At 32.2% G+C, this 25,786-nt stretch overlaps 1 protein-coding gene across 1 annotated transcript in view; it reads right to left on the bottom strand.

The window, feature by feature from the left end:
* Positions 1-2,317: 2,317 nt before the first annotated feature.
* LOC139504407 (hemicentin-1-like) overlaps positions 2,318-25,786 on the bottom strand; it is a 45,232-nt gene continuing 21,763 nt past the window's right edge. Inside the window, exons 7-17 of the mRNA XM_071294487.1 lie at positions 20,493-20,795; positions 17,720-18,064; positions 16,392-16,691; positions 11,100-11,414; positions 9,927-10,238; positions 7,086-7,385; positions 6,581-6,880; positions 5,862-6,155; positions 4,530-4,589; positions 3,254-3,364; positions 2,318-2,352 (exon numbers count right to left, since the gene is read on the bottom strand). Of these exons, the coding sequence (XP_071150588.1) occupies positions 2,318-2,352; positions 3,254-3,364; positions 4,530-4,589; positions 5,862-6,155; positions 6,581-6,880; positions 7,086-7,385; positions 9,927-10,238; positions 11,100-11,414; positions 16,392-16,691; positions 17,720-18,064; positions 20,493-20,795 (2,675 nt within the window). The remainder of the gene's footprint in view (positions 2,353-3,253; positions 3,365-4,529; positions 4,590-5,861; positions 6,156-6,580; positions 6,881-7,085; positions 7,386-9,926; positions 10,239-11,099; positions 11,415-16,391; positions 16,692-17,719; positions 18,065-20,492; positions 20,796-25,786) is intronic.

Raw genomic sequence — 25,786 nt, 5'->3', positions numbered from 1 at the left:
ATAGGTGATTAATTTAAACAGATCTTGTTTAAATTTCTAATTATCCGTGACAAAATAAAATTTGCGAAAAATATGCTCTAACTTAGACAAAGATGATTCTTCTTTTTATTATATCTCCACACATATTCAAAATTTGGCTGTTGCATGTTTCGGTTTGAGTGTTCCTAATAACGGAAAACTAGATGAAAAAAACGATGTCCATGCCATAATTTTGTACAGGAATATAGAGTTGATTAATAAAAAACAATTTACATTTATTTTTCATAGAATTTTCTTTTTATTCATTAAAAAACATCGATATTCTGACCATCATGACTGTAGGTAAATATTCAAACAAAATTCCCTTGATGTCAAAGGGGATGGCATAAAAAGAGTTTTCCTGTTGAATAAAACTTAAAATTATTGCAAACTGTTTAAAAGCAATATCCCACAAAGATATGACGTAATTGCCGCAGACTGAAAAATCCCCTAATTGACAGTAGAGCAATTTGATTGGGTATAACGAATTGAAATCACATGATTATGACGCCATTGAAATTTTAAAGTAAACAAACAAGGTCAGAAGGTTCAGTATGGGAGAGCATCGTACATTTAGTTACTGACAAACAATTATGAGTTACCAAGCTTGACAATGCATGGTAATAAAAAATGAAAGCTAAGTCTACAGAAAAATTAAGAAAAAAATAGCCTTAGTATAACGACTTATCAACACACCTGGATACGTATACATTAATTGTTGCCAAAGAGGTGTAATTAATAGATGTTGACTTTCAGTACACACGATGTTAAAAAATGTGTTATCCAGAAAGTTTATTAGGTTTTATGTTTGAAATTTTTCAGCACGGTTTATATCACTCGAGTTGTCTATAAGTGTCAGCTATAATTTTGAACGCATTACCAGTTTGAACAAGAAAACTTTCAGTTCAATCATTGTCAATTGAAAGCATTGACTCATTCTTCAAAATTAAGATAAACGGCAAATATTAACCGTTACAAATTAGTAAATAATTCGTTACATTAATTATATTATCAGGTGAGCAAATAATAGTTCACGTCAGAACTATTTAAAACAGGTTTTCTGTTTTTTTTTTAAATAGATACTTTTCTTTCTCATGTTTCTTGTCAACACTATCTAAAATGGTAACCTCTTCTATTAAAAGACACATATATGTTAGCTCCATACCTTTTTCTCGAGAATTCGACGCTTCAACAACGGGTCCAACTTTGTTTCTAGAACAGAGACACGTGTTTTATCAACTTATACATTTAGTTTGCAAATATTTCATTGTATATCAAAGTTAATATAAAAAAGAAGATGTGGTATGATTGCCAATGAGACAACTATCCACAAAAGATGTATAGATATTCGCAATGAATGCAATTTGTCCCTTTTTATAGATGTTATACAACCCTGCTTAAGTGTGTATATCGTTTGTTCATTGATAGAGCGTTTAGGCAGGAATGGTACAAATAATTATATCACAGAAAATTCACATAGATATGGTATACTTCCTCTTTTTTTGTATGTAGTAAAAAAAAAAGAAGAAGAAAATGTATTAAAAAAAGATAACTTTTTAAATGTCTATGTAATTCAATCAAAATTAGTTAGTATGTATGCAATGTCTCTTACACAAAATTAATAACTTTATCAGGATCTGCTTACCATTCCGAAGCACCCGATATTATGTTTTTGGTGGGGTTCGTGCTTTTTATCCTTTAGTTTTCTATGTTGAGTCATGTGTACTATTGTTTGTCTGTTTGTCTTTTTTATTTTTAGCCATGATGTTGTCAGTTTATTTTCGATTGATGAGTTTGACTGTTCTTCTGGTATCTTTCGTCCCTCTTTGAAATAGTTTTATTGAAATTGCATTGCACATGTCAGCTTTGCACGTTTAATATAATAACAATGAAATATCTGCAATGTTTATTGAGAAATTTTTAACTTATCTGCAAGTAAAACAATATGGTTTCTCTTTATATTTCCAGTATGTTGTAAATATAAGCTGACATCCTTTTTCATGAATACGTTTTTGTTTGTGAGCATAGGACATTTTAAATCAAGACATACATGGATTAAACAATTAATTTAAACCAAAAAATTTTTGCATAGCTATATCTGTTAAACATTTTAAATAATGAATTTGACCTGCATGATTTTAGTAATTTTTACTATTTTAATATAAGAAACAAACAACTATATGAGATTTTCTTTTTAATTCATGTTTTCAATAAAACTCAGACATGTCATATATCAGATGAGGACTAACATAAATTACATACTATCCATCTTGACCACTTCTACTGGTAATAACTTTACTTACATGTCATGCTTGTCTGTGGTATCTGTGGTTTCTGCAAACAAAGTATACATCGCTTAGAAAAATATAACCATAACGTGATTTTCAATATGATTGTCTTGTAGTGGAGAGCTACCACATGTGACTTAATTTTTAGCATTCCTAAATTTAAGACTAAAACGGTTATTTATTCATAACTCTAAAAAGGTGATCACATTTACAACGTTATAACAAGTACAAGGACTTAACAGGTAATTACCTTTCGATGATTCATACAAACTTAATAATATATTTATATCTTATATACTCGTTGTGTACATATAGTATTCAGTACAGTTATATATCTATCCGAGAGAAGCATCGGATTTGAATGCTGTTCCAATCTATATTCACACATCCAAAATATATTTGGAACGTTGTTCCAACTATACTATATACGTTTGGGAAATGAGGTACGAATGCCAATGAGGCAAGTTTCCCTCAGAGATAAAAGGAGTTTTTTTTACATTTGTCTTCAACACCGAGAAAGAAAATTATTGTGACATAAGCTATAAAAGAAAATGCATAATTCGGTATAGCTGACTCATATACAACATGAAACCTTATTTCAAAAATCCCTGTTATGTATTAAGAACGATGCGATAATGACAGTTCTTGTCCATTCGTTTTTGATGCGTTTTGTTATTTGATTTTGCCATATGATTATGGACTTTCCCTATTGATCTTCCTCTAAGTTCAGTATTTTTGTGATTTTACTTTTTATAAAATATTGAACAGACGGACAAACGAACTGAGGGATTGAGGAATGGACTTACGGACTGCCAGATAAACAGGTAGCCTCGGGTTTGAATGCTGTTAAATATGTGTTCATATAAATGCATCACTTTCATTCATATACAGATTAATTAACAAAGACACTCTTGGTATGTCTCAATTTGAATTACTATTACACTTACCAGAATTACCAGGCTTCTTGGAGTACGTGTATGCCCAGTAACCGACAACTACTGATCCAATTCCAGCTAATGCACTCACCGCACCTATTATTCCATTAACTAATGTGTCAGCTGAGAAAGTTATAAGTAGTATTATTTTTAAATTTATAATTGTTAAAACGTTACAGAAGTTCTGCATATTCAAATTGGCATGGTCCTATATATAAAACAAATCAAATCAAATAGGCGGGTCTTTTGTTAGTGTAACATTCACATATTAATTAACCAAAAAATACCACATGATTGTCTCTATCCCATGAACATATTAAGAAAGATTAGACTAGGGAACAACTATAAACACCAAATATAAACCCCAACAACAATATATATTTGTAGCCGTCCGCACATAAGTTTGACCAAGACATTTATCAAAATGCTTATCAATTTTGTATATTACAAAAGAGGGACGAAAGATACCAAAGTGACAGTCAAACTCATCAATCTAAAACAAACTGACAACGCCATGGCTAAAAATGAAAACGACAAACAAACAACAGCACACATGACACAACATAGATAACTAAAGAATAAACAACACGATCCCCACCAACAAACTAGGGGTGATCTCAGGTGCTCCGGAAGGGTAAGAAGATCCTGTTCCAAATGTGGCACCCGTCGTGTTGCTTATGTGATAACAAAAACGGTAAATAGTCTAATTCGGTAGGTCACATTCGTGAAAGGGAAGGGGATTGTAGTTACAACGTAAGGAACATATCCGATATCATTTGTGAAACGGTTATAAATAAAGGCAACAGTAGTATACCGCTGTTCAAAACTCATAAATCCATGGACAAAAAACAAAATCGGGGTAACAAACTAAAACCGAGGGAAACGCATTAAATATAATAGGAGAACAACGACATAACACCGAAACGTAACACACACAGAAACGGACCAAGCATCAGACAAGATTGATGTAAAATAGAAATAAAAGAAAAGTGTTTCAACAGAGCAATCAAAACGTAAAATCACACAAAACTGAACTCGGAGGTAAGTTATACTAAGGAAAGTTCATAATCAGATGGAAACATCATTATCTCAAACACATCAAACGAATAAATAACAGCTGTCACAATACTGAAATGGTACAAACATTTCCTTATGTCGAAAATGGTGGGTTAAACCTGGTTTAAAACCTAGCCTAAACCTAAATCCTAGCCTCAAATGTATGAAAGTCGCATCAAATTTACATAAATGTGTTTTAAAAGCTTCGTATCAGGTGGGTATCAATACATACTATTGTCTTCCTCGTCATCCTCATCGTCAGAGTCGTCTTCTGATGTAACTTCAGACTTAACTGAAAATGGTATTAAATTATGTAAATTGTACAGTAAAATTAACCGATATGTACACACACAAAATATGGGCTTTGTTAATTGAATAGAAATATAATGCTACTAGCAACCTGATTTTTTAACAGTTTTTTATGCAAGCATGCAAAATGAGAGCCGCTTCAATTGTTTGCTGTCCTTTCTCTTTTCTTCTGGAGTCCGACTGATTACTCAACTTTGGTTGTTTCCTCTATATTTTATTTTGATATTTGAACATCGATGAAATATAGTCGCCTTGGTTTTTTCACTGTTTGATTTATAGTTAACTCTAGGCTTCTGACCTGTTTACATTTCTTTTTATTCGACGAATTCGTGGAAGCAAATACTTTATTTAGGGCCAACTTATTTTTAATGCTTTGCGATTGTTGTCTGCTTATCAAAATTACGGATCATAATGAAACATATTATGTAATGTAAATTTTACAGACGCAATTACTAGTTGGTTGACTGTAATTGAATATCCTGTACACAGAGGGTATTTTCATTATGTCGTAATTACAATCCCGTTCCCTTTTCACCTACCGAATTTGACTATTAACCGGGTTTGTAATAACATGAGCAACACTACGGGTGCCACATGTGGAGCAGGATCTGCTCACCCTTCCAGAGCATTTGAGAGCACCTAAAGTTTTTGTGCGGTTCGTGTTGCTTATTCTTTAGTTTTCTATGTTGTATCTTGTGTACTATTATTTGTCTGTAGGTGTTTTTCTTTTTTAGCCATGGCATGGACAGTTTATTTTCGATCTAAGAGTTTGCCTTTCGCCCCTCTCTTATACACTACTACTTGCTATTAGGAATACAGCGTCTTTATGAAATATATGACAAAGAAAAACTAGATTTACTTTTGACAATATTAGTAAGCTGCACTTAAATTGCAAACGTTATATTGTCAAATTCAATTTGATTGGTTTTCTAATGTAAAATAGTATCAATTCTATATAAAAAATGTTCCATAAAAAGTTATTTAATTTAGACTATTGCATTGTTTTAAAAAATGTTCTTTTAGGCGATAACGTAATAACCGAACGCGTCCGAGGCGGTACTATGAATGTGATTATACCAGATACACACCAAACAAATTATTCGTTCTAATACATTACAAACATCAGTTCGCGATAATGATAAAAGTAGATTGTCATTCTGATTACTGTCCCGACGTCTGTATAGTGTGAAAAAGACTACATGAGGATAGAACAGAGACATTCTAATGAAAAGGTTATTTTTAGAAAAGTTAATACCAGTCAACGTAGCTGGAAAGCTACTACCAGTTCCGACAGAATTTACAGCAAAGCATGTGTATTCGCCAGTCATCGATTCCATTGCCGATGGAATAATAAGGGATGGATTGTCAACTGTAACTCCCATGATACCAATTGAAACAGATGAAAGTCTTGTTATAGCGCCACGTATAGATCTTTCCCAGTACACCTTTGAAACTGCTGGAAAAGCATTTCGTATGGAACAAGTAAGTGTTACAGTATAACCAATGCCTGTTATGTGCGTTATAGATGGAGCATCAACTACAGGACGACCTGCAACAATGAAGAGTATTAACATGTTTCATCCGATTTATCTAAGATATTGAATAAAATTAACTTGGTTCCCAATACATTATTGATGAGACCTATAATGCTACATAAATACCACTTTCCTACAAACATGCATACTTTTTTTCACTCATGTAAAACCTTTTTGGAAACAGACATATATATAGTACTATACATCATTAGTTTTCCTTTAATTGTTATGATCCGTTTATCTGTGAGTACATTTAACAAACTTGGTCTATTATTGTTAGAACGTTGATTGATGTTTCAGTAATGTGATAATGTCAAATACTTTTTTCACACAATCCATTCGTAACGAATTAATCGTCTTGACTTTTTCGTTTACCGTGTGATTATGATGGCTTTTATATATTTTTTTTGAAGATGTATGCATAAGTCTAACTAGTTACCTCCAACGACATTGAGTTCAACTGATGAACTAGAATCCCTTCCAAATTCATTGACGGCAAAGCATTTGTAAAGTCCTTTATCCGAATCTGTGGCGTGGAGCAATATAAGCGATGGATTTTCAGGCGTTATTCCTTCCGTTCCAATGGTGCCGTTATGTATTACTGTTTTAATATCATTGAATTCTTTCTCCCAGTAAACTTGGGTAGGCGGAGGGTTGCCGGTCACAACACATACTATGTGTACCTTTTCGCCATATTTCACTGATAACAACCTCGATGTGATACTAATATATGGCAGTTCTGAAACATAACGAAGATTTAGCTGAAGGGCTAATAGTTGATAGTTTACAAATGCATTCACTTATTAAATTTCTGTAGCGTTTTCTAGTTTTTGATCAATCAGCGAATCATAAATAGAACTTTTAATAACTTGATATTGACAGTGAATTGTAAATTTTAAAAGCAGATATGAAAAGAAAAAAAAGCATCTTTAAAATACTCTTACCACCATTGACCTCTAACGTTGTGGTTTCACTACAACCAGTTCCGACACCATTTGTGGCTATGCATCTATAATTTCCTATATCTGATGTAGTGGTTGTCACTATAGTCATCGATGGAGCATCTATAGAAATTCCTTGTATTCCTGTTGTCAAGTTATTAATTACTATGGTCGTGCCATTTAATTCTTTCTCCCAGTAAACGTTTGTGACAATAAGATCAGAAGTTATATTACAGAACATTGTAACGTTTTCTCCATACCCTGCTGTATAATTTGTTTTTCTAACAGAGACCTTCGGTACACCTGAAAACGAAATACGGATTATTACATTTCATTGGACATTTCTGACATAAGTTGACGTTGAGGCATACAATATACAATTATGGCCCGTTGAAAAGGTGAATATCCAAAATTGTCAACACGAGAAGGTTATTTCAATGAGGGCGCAGCCCGACGTGAAATAACCTTTAAGGGTTGACAATTTTGGATATTCATCGATTCTAAGGGGCCACAATTGTTTTATTATAAAGAACTAATAGTGGAAAGGCCTTTCGAACACTTTATATTTTTTAATTTTACATCACAAAGTCAAAGACAAGCTGACGTTTGAAAATACAATTCAAGATTTGTGTTCTAGAATTTTTAGAAATGTACAACAAACTTGTAAGGTAGAATCTTTTTGTAAAATATTAATGGCCATGAAAAGGACCGTTACTCTATAAGAGCTATCATCGGCTGCTGGCACTTTATTCATGTCCAATGCCTTATTTCCTCGTCTCTTGATGGGCTTCCAGTGTAACGTGAACGCTGCCATTTTGTTTATTAACGTCTCTGACGTCATTTTTATGGGAGATACTTCACAAATCAACAATCTCAAAAGGTTATTCACCGGTTAATAATAGGCTTATTCACCGCTGATGGAAATTTTTAGGGTTATTCGTCCTTCCTTTCAATTGAATGAAAAAAAAAACTGAATTAATCCATGTCACGTGATAACGTTTCACCCAATAGAATTGGTTAACATATATGTAAGGTATAATAATGATAATATACACTATATTAACAATATTGTCCGCAAACCAAAAATTGTCAAAAAAAGAACGGAGAAATATGCCAAGAATTATTACGATGAATACAAAACTAAACTGGTTATTAATCTTAATCTATTTGTGAAACGCGTGTTTATTAAAACTTGACCAGCGATATATGAACCTAGTAAAGTTCTTCTATTACTATCCATAAAGACTTTAAAACGTAACGAGTCTCAGAGTAAATAATGAATCTCCTTCTAAATTTGATGTGTGACACAAAGAGCATTTTCAACGTTCGTAAACAAAATGTTATTCTAAAACATAGACGTTGATACAATACATACGATGAGTAAGACTTGATCTTTATCATTTGTGTATAGTCATACTGATATTTAACGTTGCTATAAAGCAGGAAAAGTTGGCTAGCTATTTAACCAGGTTCAATCCACCTTTTTCTTCTGAAAATGTTGTGTACCAAGTCAGGAATATGGCAGTTCGTTTCTATGAATGACGGTTTATGTTTTTGTTGCACTTCAGTGTTTCTGTTAATTGTTCCTTTGTACAGAAAAACCTGACTAAACCGAATCCTGCGTAAACCGAAAACCTGTACTAACCAAAATTGTTCTTAAGCACTATCATATCAAATTGTATGTGTTGTCAACTTGATTAAACCTAACTTCGGTCAAAACTGAACAAAATCATAAGTCCCGAAGAGGTTCGGTTTAAACAGGTTTCACTGTATTTCTCTTATAGTTGATGTGTCGCCCCTTGTTTTAGGTGTTAAACACGGAATTGATTTCTCTAAAAAAATACTTTTGAATACCGGTAATCAACTTTTATATAGATATAGGAAGATGTGGTGTGAGTGTCAATGAGACAACTTTCCATCCAAATAACAATTGAAAAAAGTAAACCATTATAGGTCAAAGTACGGCTTTCAGCACGGAGCCGTGGATCATACCGAACAATAAGCTAGAAAGCCTTTATTGCCTTTATTTTCCATAATGATCACATTCACCACACTATTTCTGCTTTTATCTTGGAACTGTCTGCAAAATTTGCAAAACCCATCCGGAGCACCTGATATCATCCACAGTTTTTGTTGGGGTTCGTGTTGTTTAGTCTTTAGTTTTCTTGTTTTTGACTTTTGGTCTATAATTTTGTCTTTTTATTTTTTAACCATGACGTTGTCAATATATTTTCGATCTATGAATTTGACTGTTCCTTTGGTATCTTTCATCCCTCTTTTTCGAACAATTAAGTATGTTCGTATTGAAATGTCAAATATACAGGTTATGTACTTGAAAATATAAAGCCAAGAAAAAATTGAAAAAAAAACAACTAGAAAAATTAGAACAGAAGAAGGCAAATAAAATGGAAATCAAAATATCAAAGACAGAGCCGGCGTTATCAAAAGAACATAAGTACCGTAAACAATATAACTTAAAGCCTCAAACCTGTATTTACGATAGAATTATGAATGGAAATGGGGAATATGTCAAAGGGACAAAAACCAAACCAAAGAGCAATCAATAGTCGAAGGTCACCAATGGGTCTTTAAAGCAGAGAGAAAAGTCCGCACCAGGAACTGGTGTTCAGCTGGCCCCTAAAGAATTGTGTACTGGTTCAGTCAATATTGACCCCACAACATATAAAAATGAACTAAAATAAAAAAAACATACAAGACTAACAAAGGCCAGACGCTCCTGACTTGGGACAGGCGCAAGATTTTATAAGATCCAACCCTCCATGTATATTTCTAGCCAATTTAGAATAAACAAACACGTATTCAACCTGTATATACGAGTATTACCTCCAATAATAATAACATTTATTGGTCTACTTTTTCCTGTTTTGATATCATTTGTAGCGTAACAGGTGTAGGTTCCAGATTCTGAGGATGTCACACTCAAAATGGTTAGTGATGGAGTTTCGATTGAGCTTCCGCTTATGCCGTCCGTTTCTTCTGAAATCTTTGTAATTACACCATTATTATTGTACTGCCAATAAACATTAGACACAGCATTTAGTTCAGTTGTTCGAACTGAACTTGTAATTGTGAGAGAACTGCCATAATTCACAACATACTGGTTTGATTCAATGTTTACATTAGGATGATTCTGGTCTACAAAGAAATATTTCCTCTGTTATACTGTTTGTAAAATAATTAAATTGTATCAATGATAAGCTCCGGAATGAAAATGCTGATAGTGAAAAGTCTAAGAGACCGATAATTGAAAAGTACCAGCATTGCATTTCACAAATCCATTATAATATAGATACGATGTAGTATGCTTTTTTTTTCTCAATAAAACAAATCTCTACCAGCGACCAAGAATGAAGTATTTGTCGGATAAGCCAACATTTAATGTTTGCAGCGTAAGTAAAATTTGAAAGTCTCGGACACATTTACCAATTCAAAATAACATTATTTTGAATTACTACAGTATATCTAATCATTACATGTAGTGTATCTAACCATTATATGTCTATACATTTAAGTGTACCATATACAATAGTTTTTCGACAAATTTTAAAATCATTAAGCTGCTAAACTTTTCGATATCTACGGGTATCAACACTGTTTAAATTCGTCATGTTTTATTTTTAATTCCCTGCTACAAATAAGTCTGGTGTAAATGCAAAGCACGTCTTGTATATAAGATTGTACAGCTGATACCCTTGATTATTCCGTTCAGGCATGAACATATTACTTCTTACCAGCAAATGTCCAAAGACGATTTCATCAAAATGTGTTACTCATTTGCATATATCACAAGTGTACTGCTTATCTGCTCTACATTGTTCAACATAATAAAACACAAACTCCAAAAACAAGATAATTTGGTTAAATAATATTGCTCATTTTGTTGATTTTTTAATTTTTTTTTATCACGTTTATAGCTAAAAAATGCTAAGAAATTCAACATGGAGGAAACTACTTATGTTTATACAGGTGATACAAACAGCTATAAAAATGTCTTACCCCCATATATAGTCACATTTACAGGTTTGCTTTTACCAGTACCGAGTAAATTTTCTGCAAAACAGATGTACTGTCCTGAGTCACTGGATGATGCATTATCAAGAACCAGTAATGCTACAGACTCTGAGTGTGTTTCTCCTTGATCAGACTCTCCGTATATTTCTCCCTGATGCCAAGTTGTAGTAACACCATTCGATACGCTTTCCCAATATACATTGAAATGTGTCGGAACAGATGTAATGTTACATTTAAGTGTAATGTTACTACCATGGGTAGCATTAAATGGTCCTGGTTCAAGGTGAACATAGGGAATATCTAAAAGGCAAAAACAAAATTGCAGAAGACTTGTATGTGATCAGAATGAAAAAAAGAATACACATGACCAGTTTTGTTTTCAAATACAGATAACATTGACTGACTACTGTGAAAGTACTTAAATTCGTGGGTATCAATTTTTGTGGTTTAAGCAAGATTTACATGTTCGTGCGGTTTTAAATTCGTGGATTTTAGTGTTCTAAAAAAAATGGAAAACTTAATGTCTTAAGAAACGAAGGTTACAAATAGTCTGGATTGAAGAAATTGCAAAGTAACATTGCCCCGTGTTAATTGCAGTGATAAAACTAACTGACCCATGATAAAGTGATCAACAGTTCGAAACCATCAAAGGTGTTAATTATGCCATAAAGATGTCACCTAAAGAAAACAGTAACATAAACAAATGCTATAAATGTATCTTGAATTGTCAAATGATTGTTATCATGTACGAGAACTATTAGGATATAAAATGAACACTCTATCATACTAGCATAGCAATACCGGAAATCTGACTTTCATCGATCAAAATTATTTATAAGAGAATTAAAAGATCAAAAGTTGTACAGTTTAGGCTATTAAAGATTAAATTGGTATAATCCTGCATGCAGTTGTAGCTGTGTGACTGCTATTAAAGTAATCTCAGATTTGGCGGTATTCAATATATTCTCCAGAAAATATACCAATTGGGATCTGAAATGACCAACATCTACTTGCAATCAACATTTCTTTTCGACTTTTGTATTTGCTCTTTCTTGCACTGTTTTTGTAGTTTTTCTTTTGGCACTGCTTAACTCCAATTTTTTTCACAATGATTCATAAGTTATGTATCTATGAGATAAAACATAGAGATGACATCTGGGAACCAGTACGTAAACTGAAATAATTATTTATGAATATTATATATCTCCCCAAAAGGGGCCTGATTTGAGAAACAGCTGTTTTTACAAAGTGGAATCTACAAAAAGTCTGTCTTATGATAATAATGCGCGTGATATGAAGCATTTTTAGTTGTGAACAGTTAATTTCTTACCTCCGATTATGTTCAGGTGAATGGAATGACTAAAGCCAACTGAGAACTGATCAGTAGCTTCACAGACGTACCGACCATTATCCTTGAAAGAAAGTGTTGTTATTGTAAGAAAATAGTGGTTCATTGTGAAACCATCTTTTTCCGGAATCACAACCGAATAATTGTTGAAAGTGATGTCGTCATTTCCGTTCAATGTAATATATTCAGAAGAGTCATTACCACTGTTATTGTATTTATACCAGGTTACAATTGCAGGTCCAAAATCTGTTTCGAATGTGACGCTACACCGAAGTGTTACCTTTGAACCGTATACTTCTGCATAGTACTCTTTGCTGGAGTTGACAAATATATATCCTACAATACGATTTTCTAAACAGTTAATCAATGTAAGTGACTTCTTTCATAAAATATCAAATATTACAAAGCAATGATTATATACAGCGTTGCAAATCATAATTTATAAAAGAATATAAGTAATTCCATCTTGAAGCATTTTATATTCAATCCTTTAAATAAAACTAGAACCACATATTAAGATTAAGAAAAATCATTAAGACTCAATAAAAACTTAAATGAGAAATTCAACCAAGAGTGCAAGTAGATAGTCCAAAATATTTCCAGATTAAAATGTCTTGTTATTTTTTATGTATTTTTGTAGTGGGTTGGGGATTTTTATTTACATTGTTATCAAATGTTGAAATTGTGTCATGTTTTTGCAGGACTAGGATTCATTAATAATTAATGCAAACGTAGGTAAGGTAAACCAAAAAATCTGTACAATTGGACAAATAAATGTTATATCAAAACTGAAAGATGAAACTGTTGAATATTATTTAAATAGTAAAAGTTCATCTCTTAAACAAAATGCGAAAAAAAATCCCTATTCTCGACAATTGGAAAAAATATCCGTGTGTATTGCTATTTCATACTATCAAGCATTCAAAATTGTAGTTGTGTCAATACAGACTACCATACATCGAGTTTTATGAACTAACAAATTTCTCCCCAAAATAAAAATGAAAGTTTCAAAAAAGTGTTCAACCTTGCAATTAGTGTAGTCGAAACAATAGAACGGTATATTTCTGACTACATCTCTTATAAACTAACTCTATGATATTTGAAATATAGAAATAAATAAGCTTTGAATATATACTAGTGTTTAGTTTTATATGGTATTCCAACGAAAACCAGTAAAATTGTCATAAAAGAATTAATAATTCAGTTAGTAAAATTCAATATTTATACATGTCATGGAGGCAAATACAGCATCAGAACAAATATGGTAGTATTATCTTTTTTTAACAAGAATTGTTTTTAAAGGAAAATATGTATAAATTTCTAAGCAAGACTCAGTAGTGTGGATAAAACCTTGATCCCTTGGATTTCTTTATTGTCATGACAAAAATATAACAAAAGACACCATACGTAGTATAAATAAAAGAAATATGGCCTACGTGTATACCTGCAACATTTTGATATAAAATTGAGAATGGGAAACAACCCGACTATAGAACAGATCACAGCAGAAGGTCACCAGTAGGTCTTCAATGCAACGAGAAATTCCCGCACCCAGAGGCGTACTTCAGCTGGCCCCTAAACAAGGATGTATACTAGTTCGGTGATAATGAACGCCATACTAAACTCCAAATTTTACACAAGAAACTAAAATTATAGATAATACAAGACAAACAAAGGCCAGAGGCTCCTGACTTGGGACAGGCGCAAAAATAGCTACTTTTGTCTCCCAATTATATTCTGTTACACACCCGTAATACCGCGGGTCCGCGACTGAATTCTATGCGTAAGCCTTATTTAAGTATTGGTATTGTCATCTGATAAAGTCAAGCTAATTATAAAATTCACAGTTGTCTCTACTTTCAAAATATTTCTGTTTGAACCCGTCGACCTGGAACTTATCAATTATTGGTAATATTGATAATTCGGAAAAACAAAGGTTCTGGAATGGAGTATTTTGTAATCAACAGCATTGTGCTATATAAGTTATCAATAAAGTTGAATTCTTTAATTCGCTGTTTTACGTCATGCCTGGTAACAATTTGAAAACTGTGTCTATACGCCTAATTATAAGTCTAGATAGTTAGTATTCGAATGGTCATCTTAAAAAAGCTTTACTGATTGAAATACTACGATAGGGAACAATTTGACAATGATTGAATATAGCAGTGTCAACTCAGTGATTATGAGCCTTGTATATAGCAAAATCTTAAATACCACCGTTTGGTGGTGCGCCCGTCAGATGCAGAAGGTACGGGTAAGGTAATAGATAACAGGTGAATATACTACTAGTATCGGTATCGGATTAGACCCGGACCTTTTTAATTATTGGCAATATTAATTATGTGTAAAACAAAAGGGTCTGGAGTGTTTTTTTTATAGATATTTCAGACTGTTGTATTGATAATTTACTTGTTTTCATTCTTTTTACAATTATTTAATTGTTGTTTATTAGACAAATGTTAGACCTGTCTGTACATTATGTCCTTGTATTATTTCATACCCTTCAAGCATTACGATAAAATTTTATTTAATATGCTTACTTCACGTTAAAATTCGATATTTTGATTGGGTAATACAGTGTTAGTTACTCTATCACATGGCTGAGCGGGTGACATTTTTTTTAAGTGTCAATGACAATGTTTTCTGGGGTACCCAATCTGCTCTATCACCCTCTCAGCTATGTGTTATTTATATAATAACATCTGGATAACTGCGATGTGTCTGTGCAAATAAAAAGAAGAAATTATTTATAAAAAGACAAGAGATTACGTTTTAAAAACATTAGGCTGTTATACTCTTCGGTCGGATTGTTGTCTCTTTTTCAAATTACTCATTACCTTTCTTAATTTCATCAAAATGTGAAAAACAAATGTCACTGATCGTCATTCAAATATAATCTTACAAAACATAAAAAAAATTGTAATCCGAATGATAAAGCCAATGAACTAATCTAAGCAAAAAGAAACAGATATAAAGTAGCAAATTAACCTGACGATAGCGGAACATGGGATCTTAACAGGAAATTGTGATAATATCGTTATTTGGTTTAATTTTAATGATTACTTAATTGATGAATTCAATAGATTTTAGATCTTGTTATTGTTATTGTCAGAATTCAAATGAAGCCGACAAATTGTCTTAATATAGTTAGATTAGTTTATTCCTTAGCGACAAATGAATGTATTATGTGACATCCCTTCAACAAACACGCACGCACAAACTTGAAAACAGAACAACATAATAACCACTGTTTTTAAGAAACTTCAAACTTATATCATATTCTTTAGTTAGAAATTATGATCATAATCTATTTAAAGCATCTATATGAAAAAAAGTAAAATCACAAAAATACTGAACTCAGAGGAAAATCAATTTGGAAAGTCCATAATCATATGGCAAAATCAAAAAACAAAACGCATCAAAAACGAATGGACAAGAACTGTCATATTCCTGACTTGGAACAGGCATTTTCAAATGTAGAAAATGGTGGATTAAACCTGGTTCTATAGCGCTTACCCTCTCACTTTAATAACAGTCTCATCAAATTCCGCTACATTTACATGATGCGTTAAATAAACAGTCACAATTAATAAAATAGTAAAAATCATGAAATTTTGGAAAAATTAACCAGAGTTATATTACATTGATCACAAAGAGGGGTTAGCAAAAACAAATAAGTTGAGATTAATTAAAGTTAAAATAAGTTTGCACTAGAAATTAACATTACTTTATCCAATTATAAGGACTTAGTTATAATATCTACTATTTTTTTTTGATATCATGAATTGTTATGACAATAAATAAACATGCCGTATAAAGTTGCTACCTCGTTTCTGCCACTGTTCTGTACCTTACACATGTTATAATTAAATCAACATTAAATTAATAACTGAAATCTTTTCGTTTGTTAAACGTTCTTAAAAGCATACCCCCTAATACTTTCAGAGTGGTTGGTTGGCTTTTACCAGTTCCTACAATGTTAACAGCAAAGCATGTGTATTGTCCGGCATCAGCTGGCGATAGTGTAGGTACAGTTAATGACGGGAAGCTGCTCGTTGAGCCACGAAAACCAGGAGTAGAAGATGTTATATTTGTTACTGTTCCATTAGTTAGTTTTTGCCAGTATACATCAGTATGGTTTGGAGTAGATTCTATAATGCATTCTAGTCTCAGATGATAACCATGCCCACTTGCATAGTTTAAATTGGGAATTGTAACATTTGGAACACCTGTACAACGAGTTAAACAGAAAACATTAAGTTTTCCCATGTTGAAACAAACCATTTATTTTTAAGTTTAAAAAATCTATTGAAATGTATTGGAGGTAAATATACACCAGAAACATACAAAATATATACAATAAAGTTAACAACATTACACGATGCAATATTTCAAAAGTCATAGAATGGAAATATGAGTTACTTAATTTTACAGAAAAGCAATAAAGAGTGCAGCGAAAAACAAAACATCAGTATTTTAAGGTGAAATCGACGATTGCGAATGTTATGATAATCGACTATTTAATTTTGCAAATAAATAATTTGAGTATATAATATGCTATAGGTCCGACACCGTTAACGCGATTGCCACAACTTAAAATGAAGACTGTATACAACATATATTTGATTAATTTAGTTGTTTGTATTATCTAAATTGGGTTGAATAGTCAAACAACCGTTTTTATTGTTTACAACTGTACGACAGGAAGGAAATTAGACAAGAGATTAAAAAGGAAAGTAGAATGTGAATGAATGTACACATTTTCCAACACTAATCTTTCTATTTAGTGAATTCATCTTGACCAGGAAGGCTTAAGGTGGTACCCAACACTTTCATTTAAATTAATTTGGCTAGTTTGATTTTCATTAAATTTTGTCAATGTATTAACTTTGACAAAAATGTAAAAATTTCAAAATTTTTGAACCAACTGTTTTGTCAGAAAAATTACACTGTTTATATAGCAGTTTGACAAAAAACAATTTTGATCACTGAAAAGCTTAATATTCCGTTTACAACACATTGTAAATAAAACGTTTAGCTGATTTTATAGAGTTATCTCCCTGTAGTGTTAGGTACCACCTGAAGCCATTTTAAGTTAGGATATAGTAATACATCAAAAACTGAGGATAAAACAAAATAGTATAGTACGTGTATCTTTGGATAATTATACGTGTATATATATAGCATTGATAGTGTATCAAGATGTGTTCCTTATTAATATTTCACATAAATTCACTGGAAGTTTTTAATTACAAACCTCCAATTACTTTCAGAAGAATTGCTTGACCATATCCCATTGAGACCTGATCTCTAACACTACAGCGGTACCAACCATCATCGTCGAATGAAAGAGGGTTTAATGTAAGAAAATGGTGGTTCATTTTGAAACCATCACTTTCCGGAATTTCAACTGAATAATTGCTTAAAGTAACATGGTCAAATGCAGGATCAACTGGAACAGTAAACCCACTGTCGTTGAATTTGTTCCAGTACAGATACAAAGGTTCAAACTTCGTTTCGTATGTGACGCTGCACCGAAGTGTTAATCGTGAACCATAGACTTCTGTGTAATTCATTTTGCTAGAGTTTACCAATATTTCTCCTACAATTATAATTTGTTTCTTTAATATTATCTTGAAACTACCCCTTTAAATATAATTATTGTTTATTATACTTGCATACTACAAGGTTTATTCCACCATTTGTTACATCAGGAGATGTCTGTACAAGGTAAGAAATATGTTCAATTCGTTTGATGAGATTCAGCTATTAATTTTGCTATTCGCTAAGGGTCTTTCCGATTTAAATTTTCCTTAAATCATTTTTTTTTTGAAATTCAACTTATTTGAAATGTTTGATTTTTTTTGGAAAAAAACAAATTGTTAAAAAAGCCTAGCATAACATTGACCAATATTCATTTAGGAGTATCAACATTGAATAAAATATTATCATTCCAGCATGTGCATTTGTTTGGATAATTATCAAGAATCATCATCGTCAACTATTCATGTTGTATCATTAACCATGCATTCGAAAATTTGGGCCATCGCAAAAGTATTGTAATTATAACAACTGTAAACCGGGAAATTTTCGCCATATATTAACACAATCTAAATTCGCGCCGTTTGAATTTGAGATATAAATATTTTTTATAAATGATGTAGAAAGTGAACAGTTTAAATCGAAATTAAAACTTGTGTTCATGCTAACTTGTTACTCCATCTTTTGATCTTATTAGTCTGTGTAGAATATTAGATAAGGTAATACTTTTATAACTGACTGACAGGTGTCATTTACAAAATTGTAACACGCGTTGTTTATCGGCAATGTCTGCTTGCTTGAGATGTCTTCCGTGTTAATAAGATTACTGAACTGAGTTAAAGTCATGACCGACATCTTACTTTCAATTTCCATTTAGAGAAACAGTTATGATTTGAGGTACAGATCTGTCGTTTATAGAATCAGTGGCTCTACAGATATCCTATTCATATACGTATGGCCTTCATCTTATAGAAAGAGATTTCTTGAAATTTTCGCGGTCGTTTTACTTTCGCGTTTCAATTCCCCAAGAAAATACCGAAATCAAAACTGCCGCGATCATTTCCCTCTTTACATTATTCAGTGAGATCTACTTTCAATCAGTACAAATTCTTTTGTGGTTTTTAAAAAAAAAATCACGTTCCTCTAGCTATAAGTTATGGCAATATTATCTGAAATATATGATATTTATTATATGTGTAGTGTAAAATTGATAATGGAATTGGGAAATATGTACTGCAAGCTTCTACGATTAACAGTTATTGTATTTATACTGCAATTGATTTTGTACACTGTTTTTGCTTTTAAAGAAAGAAAAACTTACCTTTGTTACAATTTTCGTTTTTTTTGAAAATCATTTAATTGCTGCAATTAATTCCCTGGTGTAGCCGCAGGATCCCAATTACTTCAATAAATCATTAGTTCTTAGCTTTCTGTTTTTTGTTTTGTTTTGGGCTATCATATTTCCTTCTTTTGTTTTTTACTTATGTTAATATCCTTTTCGCATCATTTTGTTGTTCTGTGCGTTCTATTCCATTGCAGAATAATAGCTGATTTCACAGCACCGTTTATTGTAAATCAAGTTTGTTTTCTTACAAGTGAATTACTACTTTATGTCACAAATTTTTACATTTTGTTTTAATTCACTAACAAATACTACTCACAATATTCATTTATCGTTATTCAAGTTATTGTAAGCTTTCCACTTATCATTTCAATAGTCAAAAACAAAAAAATTAAGAGAGACTGGAGGCAATAGGAGGATATTCTTACTCATAAACAGTAAGTAAACCTAAAATTAATGTCATTGACAAAAAACAATGACTAACAAACAAACTGACAACAAACACAACATAGAAAATAAAAAGCAAGAATAAACCAAACCCTAAAAACAAAAGATGTAATCTAAGTGCGCCAGCATGCTAAGCAGATCATGTTCATCATGTTAAAGGGAGTAGTTTCCTATTCAAACGCGACTTGGGTTACACATGTTCAGTCATTGAAGAGATTTGTAACATCAGCTGTAACATGTGTAATGCATACTACACGGGATACATGTGCTATATAAACAATTTGCGGTGTTTGAAGTCAATAAAATATATGACAAAGTTAGTGTTTATCATCACAAACAAAAGGTAAATGATCAACTTTAAATCATGGAACGATTTATTAAAAATATGTTTACTTCTTAGGAAAATTAAAATGACTCCCTTTCGGACGTGTTTAATGAGGTCTCTTCAAACACAAAAAAAAGCAGAATATCATGTCAAGCTAAATGTAAGCTTTACTGTAAATTGTAAGTATGCATTGTTTTGTATTTATTGAGCAACATGCTATTTCGATTATTAATACTTATGTTATTATCTGTTTATGCTAGGTTAAGTTTCGTTTAAATTTTGATACAGTACTACACCTTTTTACATGACCTGGTTGGATCGACATTATGTATTGATATAATTTACGTTTGTAAACATTTTTTAAAAGAATCATACCTCCTAATATTGTTAGACTGGTTGGTTTGCTTTCTCCTGTTCCTATAATGTTAACAGCGAAGCATATATACTGCCCTTCATCGTTAAACGTTATCTCATGGATGGTCAACGATGGTTCGCTAACCGTAGCACCATAAATAATATTAGGACTTGACGATGTTATATTCTTTACTGTACCATTATATATGTGTTGCCAGTAAACATTGCTGTGGTTTGGAGTAGAATCAATAATGCATTCCAGAGTTATAAACCAACCATACCCTTTGCTATATTCCGTATTTGGTATTGTAACATTCGGAATATCTGTAAAATGCGATGAGTACATGTTGATTTCAAGTATTGATGTTTTTTGTAATCATATTTATAACAAACAAAAAAACCAGTTCAATGTTATATTCAAATGAATTGAAAAGTCGTTCGATTTAATTCTTTTTATTGACATCAACGTAATTAAATCTCTAACATAAAGGCAAATACCACGATGATTTGTTCTGATGGAGAGCAATGGAAATACGCCTGTGTAGTATGTTGGGTGTGAGCCGTGGAAATAAGTTTTAATTGTTCGTTGTTTTATGAACTTTGTACTTGTTAGGCTTTCTTGACTATTTTTATGTTTTTTGTTTTTTTTTATTTTTACATATTCTTTTATTAATGTTTAATGATCACCTGTTAAATCAACCCTTAGTTGCATAGGGAAGAAACAAAGGGGCCCCCGATTTTACAGTCTTATTTGTCGGAGGAAAAGTAAATGAGGAAAAAAAAACTCCCATTTTAAGTAATTTTACATCTATCTTTATAAACATCATCTATCTTTGGACAAAAATAATGCACATGTTATCATCATTTATCTATATACTCACCATATATATTATTTTCTATTTTGTCATCTGGCCATCACTGGTGGAACAAAACACACTTATGGTGTATTACATTATAAGCCTGGTATCTTTGATGACTATTAGCATGTCGACATGTCCTATTGTAATGTTTATTTGTGTATTGCTCTATTCTGAATGTTTTTGTGGTTTTTTTACATTGCCATAAATGCCTAGCCTCAAACAAGGCTCAAACGACTATTGTATTCTTAAAATATTCTGTACCAAATAAAGCAAACTGTAGTATACCGATGTTCAAAACTCATAAATCGATTGAAAAAAACAAAAACGAGGGAAACGCATAAGATAAGTCAGGAACACGACAATTGTTATCCTATAGATCGTTTCTGTGTGTGTTGCATTGTCGTTTTCGTTTTTTTTTGTACGTCAGTGTTTCTGTTTTGTTTTCTATCGATTTATGACTTTCGAAAAGCTGTATACTACTGTTGCCATTATCTATAATCGATAACGTGGTTCAAAAACCGTTAAATAAAAGTAGCTACGAAGTGAACAACTTCATTTCACATCAACTGATCGATAGTTTCAATCAAAACATTATTTCAATCATGTTTAGAAAATACTGTTTTCATTTGGTGTGTTTGGGAAAGGTAGGATAGTAATCAATCATATTACATCTTCTGTTTTTATATTCTTCAGTTTGTGAGCTCATAGTAGAATATACTGGGGAGTGAGTGGAACACTTCAGCATTATTGAACCAGCGCATCATAATACAAACTCAACGCTACAAATTTGATGCGTCAGAATCGCTTTTCTTGATCAATGTTTACTAGAATCTTTTAAACCATTCATTTGGAAGCCAAATACAAACTTTTAACCGGAGAATCTTATAGTATGTGATTAAAATTGACCCCAAAATGAAAGTAAGATCTATTTATGGTGGTCCTGTTCCCTCATGTTCCTGAGAAGTTAGAACCTCGACTTTTGTTAATGCTATCTGAATTTATTTATTTTTTCCTATGTAAACTAGTTATAGACTAGTACGTTTGGAAAAATCTCAGCAATTACTTACCTCCAATGATTGTTAGCTCAATTCGTGGGCTTCTTTCAGTGGAGAAATTATTGTGCGCCAAACAATTGTACCAAGCAGCGTCTTCGAATGAAAGCAGTGTTATTGTCAAATAATGGTGATCCATAACAAAACCGTTCTTTTCGGGAATTACAACAGAGACATTGTATAAGGTAACGTGTTCATTTCCATAATATAAAGGATTTACAAGAATGCCAATGCCACTACTATTATATTTATTCCAGGATACACCGACCGGTCCGAACTTTGTTTCGTAAGTAACACTGCACCGAAGTGTTACTTGTGAACCATATACTTCTGTGTAGCTAGTTATGCTAGAGTTGACTACTAAATCGCCTATCAATAAAAATAAAATATTTGTATATTTAAATTCATCTGAGCGTTACCCTTTAAAATCGAAATAGAACTTATTATACATGTAAATGCATCGGTCACTTCCAAATGATGTGTTTTTTGTACATTTTGTTTTCAATATTTGAAATAATTACTCTCTTCTTGCGAAATGATTTATAAAGGTTTTCTCTTCAGTGATTGCATCACGTATACTGTTTTTCTCGGTTTTTTTTTTTCGGAATAACCTCCTTGCTTTGCTTTGTTTTATTGAACCAAAGCATTCCGGCACATAAAAATTATACCACTGCATCGAGTGTATTACGAAATTTATCCACTCGAGACGTTTAGATTTTTCAATTTAAAATGCAATGCTCGACGAACGTTTTTAAAAAACATTTGGAATTTAAGTGTCTAGAGTGGATAAATATTTGCAGATTTGGTGGTATAGTCTGTTTCTCTAATGATTTATTAACAATATGCAGACAAATGCAATACTTCTTTTCAAATAATCTGCAAAAAGATGTGTTCTTTCTATATGACGTCATCAGACATGGTCACATTTTTTCGCGCCGTCACAATAGGCAATTCAGAGGAAAGCAAGAAAATTTGACCTCATAATCGAATTTTGACCAATGAAGAACGGTGATCAAACGATCCACACTTTGATTGAATAAAAACAATCAACATGCCAGGAAAGGGATAAATCGTGTAATAATTAGAGAAATTAAATTAAGCATTGTTTCGTATTTTATGTTTGACATAAGTAATATGTTGAACATTTTTATTCAAATAAGATAAATATGTGACCTTAATTATAGGTTTATAAAATTTGCCCTTTCCTCATTCAAATACAGCTAAATGATAAACTTTACATTGGTGTAATTTTGTTTGTTATTTGAACTAAAATGTGACATCGTTAAAGTAAGCCCGAAGTAACCTTTTGCAAAGAGTACATGTGCAAGAACAACGACACCACGTCATGTAATAAAATACATAAGTTATGTCAACCCGCAGATACATCAATGAATTTTAATTAATATAAAGTAATGAAAAACTATATCCAGTTATTATTCAACCATATAACGTAAAAAAAATATTGTTAATTGGGTGTAAATTATGTTATGTAAAGATAAACGTCATACTAAACAACGTATTGTAAAAGTTTTCAGATTAGACAGCTGTAGCCTGTATAAGCCAAATATAACAACTGCTTAACTATATATAAACTAATAGTTGTCAGGTAGGCGCTCTAAATACATATAAATGTTGTTGAAACTTAAGAAAGCAACAACATTACCTCAGGAAACCGATTAGTTAAATATCATTTTGGTACTCAAGTAGTCGTTGACATCCCTAGTTAAAACAGATTGGTTTTAGCTCAAATAGATACTGTGTGAACAATCAAACTATATTATTATTTTCTTTTATAAAAGGTGCTTTTTTGTTTGTTAAGAGGGTTAACCTGTTATATGAGAGACAACTCATACACATGGATTGAAAGAAATTGTGGTTTTTACGTAGAAGTAATGAAAATAGTGATCAATCATTCATGTTTCTTACATTTGGTTATGAGAATAATTAAACAGGTCCATAAACCTGTATTCACCCTTTATTTTAATGATTTTGTATTTATTTTTTTAATGTATGTTAACTAGTGATTATATATGTCAAGTAATTTCAATTGACGTTAAAGTGTGTCTTTCTATGTCGTGTTATTAAACTATTGTTTCAGTTAAGGATGAAGATTGGTACTTATTGTAACGTTTATATCCGCTGCATTTGTTTGCACATGTCCTAAGTCAGAAATTTTATGTTCAGTTGTTTGTTGATGTGATTGATGAATAGTTATCAAAGGCACCAGGATTATAATTAAGTACGCCAGACGCGCGTTTCGTCTACATAAGACTCATTAGTGACGCTCAGATCAAAATATTTATTAAGCCAAAGAAGTACAAAGTTGAAGAACATTAAAAATGCCAAAAAGTTATGCCAAATACAGGTCAGGTAATCTATGTCTGGGATAAGAAAATCCTTAGTTTTTCAAAAAATTCAAAGTTTTGAAAACAGCATTTTTTTAAAAATTAACACACAATTGGTATTCATGTCAATACCAAAGTGTAAACTATTGTGTGGGCTGGTGATACCCTCGGGGAAGAAACGTTCCCCAGCAGTGTCATCTACCAAGTGTTTTTCGCTATTCATATAGACTAGACCGTTGGTTTTCCAGTTTGATTGGTTTAACACTAGTCATTTTGGTCCTGCATCTGGATTATATATCTTCCAATTAATACGATATTTCTGGGCTTATTTTTCCTATCATGATTTCATTGATAGAAGGTTGATGCCCTTCATGGAAGCTATGAAACATCCCTTCGTAAATGTTATGGACGCAATCACGAGTTGGATGGCCGTTATAGAATAACTGTTTCATAGATGTATCGGATATGTTTCTCATGTCATAAAGGTAACCCACTTACCTTTCCCCCCGAGTGTGACCTACCGACGGGCGTCCCATGTGGAGTAGGATCCGCTTACCCTTCCGGCACATCTGAAATCACTCCCAGTTTTAGGTCGGATTCGTGTTGCATAGTTTTGAGTTTTTTATGTTGTGTCTTTTGTACTTGTATGTGTCTGTTTGTCTTTTTTTGTAGTCATGGCGTTTTATTTTCGATTTATGTGTTTGACTATCCCTCTGGTATCCTTCGTCTCTCTTTTATAGCTTGCTGTTTTGTGTGAGCCAATGCTTAATGTTGAAGACCGTACTTACAATATAATGGTTTACTTTACAAATTGTTTCTTGAATTGAGAGTTGTCTCATTGACACTCATACTTCGTCTTCTTACATATACCTGAAGATAAAATACCTCACGAAGGAGTCGACAAAGTTCACGAAATGTAAACTTTAGTCTTTGTTCCTTAAAAATCTGTAGGAATTGTTTCTGCGTAAGGAGCCCACACCCGCACTTTAAGTCCGTATACATTGTAGTGTGAGCTTGCATGAAAATAGCATACCAATTGGGAAATTATAACACCATTC

This window comes from Mytilus edulis, chromosome 14, assembly GCF_963676685.1.
Source record: "Mytilus edulis chromosome 14, xbMytEdul2.2, whole genome shotgun sequence".
NCBI lineage: Eukaryota > Metazoa > Mollusca > Bivalvia > Mytilida > Mytilidae > Mytilus > Mytilus edulis.
The sequence above is the reverse complement of the archived record's forward strand: the minus strand, read 5'-3'. Positions and strand labels throughout refer to the sequence as shown.